The sequence below is a fragment of the Euprymna scolopes genome, chromosome 8 (assembly GCF_053919585.1).
Source record: "Euprymna scolopes isolate OS-2025 chromosome 8, ASM5391958v1, whole genome shotgun sequence".
NCBI classification, from domain to species: Eukaryota; Metazoa; Mollusca; class Cephalopoda; order Sepiida; family Sepiolidae; genus Euprymna; species Euprymna scolopes.
Window position 1 is genome coordinate 104,552,703 of NC_136489.1, and position 8,936 is coordinate 104,561,638.

At 32.0% G+C, this 8,936-nt stretch overlaps 1 protein-coding gene across 1 annotated transcript; it reads right to left on the reverse strand.

Annotated features, from left to right (window-relative positions):
• Positions 1-7,627: 7,627 nt before the first annotated feature.
• Positions 7,628-8,367, reverse strand: LOC145283696 (uncharacterized). The gene is made up of 2 exons (XM_080132721.1): positions 8,127-8,367; positions 7,628-7,884 (listed from the first exon to the last, which is right to left on the reverse strand). The coding sequence occupies exons 1-2, from the start codon at positions 8,346-8,348 to the stop codon at positions 7,672-7,674; spliced, it is 435 nt and encodes a 144-aa protein (XP_079988847.1). The 5' UTR covers positions 8,349-8,367; the 3' UTR covers positions 7,628-7,671.
• Between the last annotated feature and the right edge of the window lie 569 nt (positions 8,368-8,936).

An 8,936-nucleotide genomic window follows, 5' to 3' on the forward strand; every position in this document is an offset into this window, starting at 1 on the left:
GTTGACCTTGCTGGTACTGATGTAGTTACACCTGGTCCTGGTGTTGATATAGCTGAAAAATATTTTTATATTAAGCATATTAACAGTGATTCTTATTAGAAAAGTCAATTAATAGCTTATGCTGAAGTCATCTTAACAAGAAATTGAACCTCAGAGAAATATGTAATTAGTGTCTCATGACTAAAATAGAAATCAAATGCAGGTGTAGAATATATGAATTTACAAAGTGAACGTATAGCTACATGTATCTGTATACTTCCTTAATATACTCCTAAATAAATATTTATTATTCATGTCTAATCCTTATTGTTAAAATCTGACAAAAATCACAGATATCCACATTTAAATAATGACATCCTTGCATTATTTTTTGCTTTTCACAAAATTCGATTGAACTAACGCTTAAATTCATTACAGAAACTTATGCCTTGCAACTTATTTCAAATTATATAATAATTAATTACTTAATAACGATTCATGGAAAATGCACAAATGTATACAGCATATGTATATGCATATGTAAATATCAATATCTATGCATATGAGAATCCAGAAGATTTTGGAAATTCAACTTATAAATAGTTCAAAGGTATTTAGTTTGGTATATTAAAAAAAATATAAAGATAACACTGAAATGTAAATTAATGAGTTTAATATATACATGGTTTATCAATATACACAGTTTGAAGTGTAAAGTTATTGCTCTCAGGAATTTCATTAGTATCTTTATATTACCCTCAAATATAAAAATCTGCTGTGATATATGCTAGGGAATATTGAAGAAAATTTAAAAAGAAATATATATTTAAATAGTCATCTAATTTAGTGTTCAATTTTTGTAAAATAAACGTAGTTATTTACAGTTCCACATAGCAACAAGCATATTCTTTTGATTTAATTTAGTGCAATTATTAAAAAAATGAATATTAATTTCTAAAATTGCAAAGTTAGATCCCTTTAGAGTTTATGAAATTAACATATACATTTGCATCAGTGGCAAAAACAGGTAAATTATAGGCAACAAACGAAATAGATGTTTAGGCATATACAGAGAGAGACATGTGTGCAGAAACATAGGAATTGAAATATATACCTGGTGGTTGTGTGGTTGCACCAGGAGCTGACGTTGAGATACCTGGAGGTTGTGTTGTTACGCTAGGAGATGGTGGTGGAACACCTGCAGTTGTCCTTGTGGCACCTGGTGCTGGTGTTGACCTTGCTGGTACTGATGTAGTTACACCTGGTCCTGGTGTTGATATAGCTGAAAGATATTTTTATATTAAGCATATTAACAGTGATTCTTATTAGAAAAGTGAATTGATGGCTTATGCTGAAGTGGTCTTCACAAGAAATTGAAACTCAGAGAAACTTGTAATTAGTGTCTAATGACAAAAAAAGAAATCAAATGCAGGTGTAGAATATATGAATTTACAAATTGAAGGTATAGCTACTTGTGTCTGTGTACTTCCTTAAAATACTCCCAAATAAAATGAAATTTGGCAAACATTTATTATTGATGTCTAATCCTTATTGGTAAAATCTGACAAAAATCACAGATATCCAAATTTAAACAATGACATCCTTGCCTTTTCTTTTGTGCTTTACACAAAATTCGATTGAACTAACGGTTAAATTCATTGCAGAAACTTATGACTTGAAACTTATTTCAAATTATATAATGACTAATTTCTTAATAACGATTCATGGAAAATGCACAAATGTACACAGATGTATGCATATGTAAATATCAATATCTATGCATATGAGAATCCATGAGATTTTGGAAATTCAACTTATAAATACTGCAAAAGTTTAAAGTTCGTTATATTAAAAAAAATATAACACTGAAATGTAAATTAATGTGTTTATATATATATATGGTTTATCAATATACACAGTTTGAAATTAAAAGCTGTTGCTCTGAGGAATTTCATTAGTATCTTTATATTACCCTCAAATATAAAAATCTGCTGTGATATATCCTAGGAGATATTGAAGAAAATTAAAAAAAACTATATATTTAAATATTCATCTAATGTTGTGTTAAATTTTTATAAGATAAACGTAGTTATTTTCACTTCTATATAGCAACAAGCATATTCTTTTGATTTAATTTAGTGAAATTATCCAAAAAATGAAGATAAATTTCTAAAATTGCAAAGTTAGATCCTTTTAGATTTTATGATATTAACGTATGCTTTGGCTTCCGTGGCAAAAACAGGTAAATTATAGGCTAGAAACGAAATAGATGTTTATGCATATAAACAGAGAGAAATGTGTGCAGAAACATAGGAATTGAAATATATACCTGGTGGTTGTGTGGTTGCACCAGGAGCTGGCGTTGTGAAAACTGGAGGTTTTATTGTTGACATAGAAGGTGGCGTTGGCATACCTTCAGCTGTCGTTGTGGCACCTGGTGCTGGTGTTGACCTTGCTGGTACTGATGTAGTTACACCTGGTCCTGGTGTTGATATAGCTGAAAAATATTTTTATATTAAGCATATTAACAGTTATTCTTATTAGAAAAGTCAATTAATAGCTTATGCTGAACACTATCTAAGAACACTGCCGAATACATAAAGTGAATTTGTGTGAAATTTCATAAAAATCGATCCAGACACAGATAAAGTTGATTTTATATAATAGTAGAGAAACATATATTTTATATATGTGACAATATTCAAGTAAATTAATTTTTGTTATATAAAATGCTTCTTCAATAATTACTAACGGTATCTTTATGGTGTTGTCCGAGATTTAGTTGCATTATTTTAACTTTTAGTTTGTTTGCAAATATCTAAATTGGAAGTAAACAGATTCTATTTAATTTTTCAATTTTAGAAAATACTTTTTCCGTTTCTTAATTCATATTTGCTATTGATAAGCTAACATTTTATATAATCATTTGTATGATCTGTATAAGTAAGTTTTCAAATAGCTATGTACGTTATTTTATTGCCCCGGACATGAAAAACAATAAGCATGAAAATTATCAATGAAAAGGTAAGTCAACATTTGCTTCATAAATTATAGTCGAGTCTGACTTTAAAAATCCGACAATGCAACTTTATATGTTGGATAAACCCAGAATGATTAAATTGAATCATCACATCTGCAAAAATCATTTGGATGGGAAATTAACATGGTTAACTGTTGTAAGGGCTTATCTGTTGGTCAATAATGGACTCTTCCTACTATAAAGACTGGGAGAATGTGCCTCTTGACGTTATAAACAACTGTTGTAGTGTACGCCTTATGGAGAAAAATAAACTCTTATTATAAAGACCGGAATATTAAACCTTTCAGTATTATGCACAAGTCATGCACACTTGGTAATCAGGCTGCTGATTACAAAAGTTTGAAATCTTTGCTTTTCCTATCAAAGTCGCACCAACAATTTTCCAGCAAGTTATGGACACTTTGTTGGAGGAACTTCATTTTTACGATCGCTTACTGACATGAAATCTTAATAAATAGTAAAAGTATTGAAACGCTGGAAACATGCCCAAAGTGTATTTTCACAAATATGGGACTATAGGCTCAAAATAAAAATAAGAAGAATGTGATTTCTTCATGAAAGAACTCAAATATCTGGGTCATATCATAGATAAAGACGACAGGTGGCCAGATTCTGAATGGACCACTACAATTAAAGAGATGTCATCTATTAAAAGGTTACGTCTATGAAGAGTTTCCTGAGATTAGAAAATTATTACCAAGCATTTATTGCACACAGTTCTCCATCTTTTACTGAAAAACTTTATAAAAATAAGGTTTGGAAATTGACACTCATTGTTCAAGAATACATGTGAACTTTGATGGACCGTAAGAAGAGTTCTGCTATCTTATTATAGTAGATAGTTACATAAAATTGCTAGAATGATTTAGATGTATGGAAAACATTACATAGGAAATGATAAACCTCTGGCATGAATTGTTGGTCTGATTTGGGGTTTGATCAATGATTGATAACAGAACTCAATTAACGTTGACTGATTTTGAAGTGCTGTGTAACAATTTCCAAATAAAACACATTAGCACCTCTCTGTACCATCCCTGTTAAAACGGCCAGGCAAAGCGTTTTGATCGACACCCTAAAAAAACTCCTAAAACATTGCGGCACGCCTAGAGAAAAGGCCTTAAAGCAATTTTTATGAGTGTATAGGATGATACTAAGCACAAAGATAAATCTTCATTATATCCAGCAGAATTGGTGTTTGCTCGAAAAATGAAGATCAGTATTTTAAAAAATTGCTGCCTAAACAAAACATGGGCGAACATCTAAAGTACCAAAGAATCAGTACATTCCAGGTGAAAAGATGTTTTTTAAGATATGTAAAACAATACATTCTTTTGAGTATATGTTACTATAGAAAAGAATATCGGAAATATAGTCTACATAATCTGAGGCTCTCAGTAATCAAATTAGAAAGCAGCTCTTAGATGAAACTTACAGTACGTTACAGGAACATGTAGCAATAGATGCCATTTATGACACCTTAGACCTGGAAATATTTAAAACAGCCCCAGAAGAGCAACACTCCTAAAGAAAAACAAAAGTTGTTAGACCTTATCAGGATCAACCCAAAGAGAAAATGATACCGAGACTCCTGCAAAGTTAAGGTCTGGGAGGGAGGTTGTTGTAGTGCTCATCTTACAAATAATAATGAATGCTTCCTATTACTTACCTTACAGCGTTATGCACAAAGTACGCATACATGGCAGTTGGACTGATGTATAACCATTCTTTTTATTTGTTTTATTTATTTTCCTGTTCAGTATATTTTGTTTCAAGTAAATCTAAAATTGTGTCTTTCTTTATGACCCTTCTTGTGTACAACAATAACTGAATATGTTATGCTTAATCTTATGTCAAAGAGAATATCAGTATGTCACTGAAATGCAATGGGTAAACTTAGTCGCGATTGCTATATAATATGATAAATTAAAGTAAATAATATTATGTTTGGCATATGATAACGATGAAAAGATAATTTTTTATTAGTATCGAACATTATTATGCAGCAAATACAATGTTTAAACGGAATTCTTCTATGGACATGCATAGAAAAGCATACAAATATACACAGACATATGCATATTTAAATATCAACATCTATGCATATACAAATATATGAGAATTTGGAAATACAAGATATATACTGCAAAACCTTCAAACTTTTTTTATTTTTCAAATAACTTTTTTTATACTGCTTTTTCACCCTAAACGAGGCACAATACCACTTGGGCCTAACGGGCTACTATGTAGGATCAAATTAGCAATGATACTAAATAGGGAGTTGAGCAGCAGAATGTCTGTTCATATTACATTTGAACTTCTGCATGTCATTACAGTCAGGATAGCAGGAACTCGAGAGGGAATTTCAAAATATAACCGTTTGGGAAAAGAAATTATTTGAGTAGAAGGCTTTTTAGCATCTATGAATGTTTATAGTTTAAGAGTGGGATTTTTCTGCTTGTTGGGTTAGTCAAGAGTATTTACATCGATTGCTAAATATGCTTGCAGTTTGCCAGAGCATTTTCTATTAAAATACTTGTAAAATAGGCACATGGAGGCAATATTGAGGCAGTGGGACAGAGGTTAGAATTTGGTTGACAGTGCAGGAACTATTAGGTTGGCGACTCTATTTTGAACCCTGTATAGGAGTGAGAAAATAGTAGCAGATTAACTATCCCAGATGTGACAACAATACTCCATGCATAAGCGAATGGTGGCCTTGTAGAAGTACAGGATACTCTCGGACATGAGTAATTTTCTAGCATGATAGAGAGAGCTCATCTTCTTCCCAGCAGCTTGGCAATGCCCTCAATATATGTGCTCTAATTCATGTTCCCTGTGAACATTTAACCAAGGAATTTGAATGAAAAGATTTCAGGTAGCGCATCATTAGTCATGGCTATAAGTGGCTGAAAAGATTTCTTGTAATTATTAAAGGAAATAAGCTTAGTCTTAGCAGCATTGAATGTTACCATCCATTTATGACTTTGGTCCACCACAGACTGGATGGCTTCCTCTTAAGTTTCAGCCATTTCCTTAGATATGTGTACATTTGTTTTCCCGTCATGTCTGTTACAGAGCATGGTGTCATCAGCAAATATGGAAATCTCAGAGAAATATGGCATCCCTGTGCCTGTTTTACAAGTACTTTAATGGAAAGTGTTCAGACAGACTCAAATTACTGGGTCTCCTCAGCATAAATGCCTGCGACAAACCCAACTGGAAATTCAACTTATAAATAGTGCAACAAACAGCAAAATCCCACCCCCACATTGTAAAGATTCCTAGATGCCAGAACTCCTTCTACTCAAATAGCTTCTTTCAAACTGCTAGACTTATTTCCCTCCCAGGCCCCTGCTTCCCTGACTCTATTGATATGTAGAAGTTCAAGTGTAATGTGAATAGACATTTCGCTACCCAACTCCCTACAGTGTGTCCGTGCAAATTTCGTCCCAAATAGTAGCCCCTTATGTCTTAGTGGTACTGTGCATATTTGGGGTGAAAAATCAGATAAAAAAGGTTAGTTTCACATAGTGCTAAGATACCTGGGAAATTCGCTAGGAGAAATGATTCTACATAGTTTAAGTTTAAATAATTTCAACTGTTACCCTGAAAAAATACTGAATCAATATGCACAGTTAAATGTTTTAGGTTATTGCTTTCATAAAATTACTTAGTATTTTGTACCATCTTCAAATATAATAAAAGTGAAGTGATTATATGCAAGAGAATGTTGGAGCAAACTTCAGAAATAATTAAATTTTAATATTTGTTAAAATTTGTGTTTAATTTTAAAAAAGGTAATGTAGTAATATTCATTCTGACGTGACAGATTTGTTTTGACAATTAGGAATTTACATTGAAATTGAAGAAATAATGCACACTTGCATCGTTGACTTATTGTGTCAAAATAATAAAGAGTCATATAGGTAGGGACTCTTGCATGCCACACATTTTAAAGCCTTTTACCTGTATTTTTTGTTCAAAAGGAGACACAAAAAATCCAGGCAGTGCTGTTTTAATCTCAAAATGTAAGCGACTCCAGTTGATGGAGAGTGATAGTTCTGGGCCAGATAGTGGTTAGATATTTCAAATGGGAAAATCAGGATTTGAAAGAAAAATATTTCAATCACTTGGGCTTAAATATGATACTCCGTTCTCTCCCTCCCTCTTTCTATCTTTCTCTATCTCGGTCGTGTTTTGCCTAAAAGTGAAGAATTGTAAATTAGTTAGCGTTTAGATGCACCTCGTGATGGTGTGGTCACTAGCTAAGCACAAAGTTCGAGCTCAGAGTAAATAATCGTTCTTACATGCTTAAAAAAATTTCTAAATATATAAGAAAATGTATGTTGCTCATTTTATATAGCATTTGATGACAGAAGATTTGGCATTTTAGAAATAACGAAAACAGAGACCTCAGAAAAATCCCAACAAAACGCAGGTGGCATAATGTAAATGATTTTGATTAAAGATGATGTGCCTATCAACTTTAAGTGATAAATGTAGGGAGCTGGGCGTAACATCAGTAGAAATATCAAGAACATACCAAGCTTACCCTCCAGCAGCAAACTATCGGGTTATATTGGGCTGATAATACTCTGCATTTTAAATCCAACACAATGAGGGATTTGTGTTTAATAAAGGAAACGTTATTACTCACTTGTTTCTTTGATACAAAGTTTAACAGAAGTTTTCACTACAACAGGAAACTGAGGATTTCTAGGAATAATTGTAATTCTCAGTACTGTTTCATCTGTACCAGCTGGAATGTTGACAGGTTTGTTATAATTTGCTGTGACCTTAGTTGGTGTAGGTATTAATCTTGCTGGAGTAGTTTCTGCCAGAGGTACACCTGTAGTCACTTTCTGTAGAAAACACAGTAATAATGTACAATTATAAGAAGTCAATATAAAATATAAAGTAAAACACAGGTGACGATGTAAAATAGCGTTTACTTTCGGTTTCAATCAGCCAAGTGAAATACACGTTTGACGTGACATTGAGTAAACTAAAAAACAATAAGGTAACAGAATTTTTCATGCCATACTTGCGTTAAACTAAGAACGTAATAAATGTGCTATGTACGTTAGGAGATGTAAAAATTTACCTGTGTAGTTGTCAGAAATTCAACAAGGTATTTTTGAACATTATCTGTATCGATAAGCTGAATTACACCGCCACCTGTCATCGAATCTCCAACCGTGATTGTGACCACTCTGTCTTGTTGTGTATATGTTAACCATCCAGTACCACTTGGTCTGATGTCTCCGGGATTTCCACTCGGTTCCAATGTAATAGCACTATCAGGCAATACAATATCATCATCCATCCCTTCCAAAAGTGTACACGTCACTATGAGGAAAGAGTTAAGCAAAAATTAAAATCGTCAAAAGCTGGTAGTTTTGTCAATTTGTCTATTGAGAATTTTGACTTGGAACATGCACATTGAGAAAAATAGATAAGAGAAACTTGAAAAATGCCGTATAAGCTGTGAGAATATATTCGATTATATCAACAAGTATATACTTTTGATTTAATTTAGTGAACTTATTACAAACTGAAAAATTTTTCTAAAATTGCAAAGTTAGGTCCTTTTAGACTTTATGAAAATAACATATATTTGTGCTTTAGATAACAGATAAATTATGAGCTAAAAAAAGAAATAGATATTTATGCCTAGAAAATAGAGATGTATGTGTGCAGAAATATATTATTCAAAATATATATATATGGTGGTTGTGTGGTTGTATTAAGTTTGGTATATTCAAAAAAATAAAAATATAATATTGAAATGTAAATTATATGAGTTTAATATATACGTGGTTTATCAATATACACAGTTTGAAGTGAAAAGTTATTGCTCTCAGGAATTTCATTAGTATCTTTATATTACCCTCAAATATAAAAATCTGCTGTG

Excerpts from the sequence above, each read along its gene's own strand:
- LOC145283696 (XM_080132721.1), bottom strand. The coding sequence starts at position 8,348 with ATGGATGATGATATTGTATTGCCTGATAGTGCTATTACATTGGAACCG. Across the intron at positions 7,885-8,126 it reads AATTTCTGACAACTACACAG|AAAGTGACTACAGGTGTACC; the intron begins GTAAATTTTTAC and ends TGTTTTCTACAG.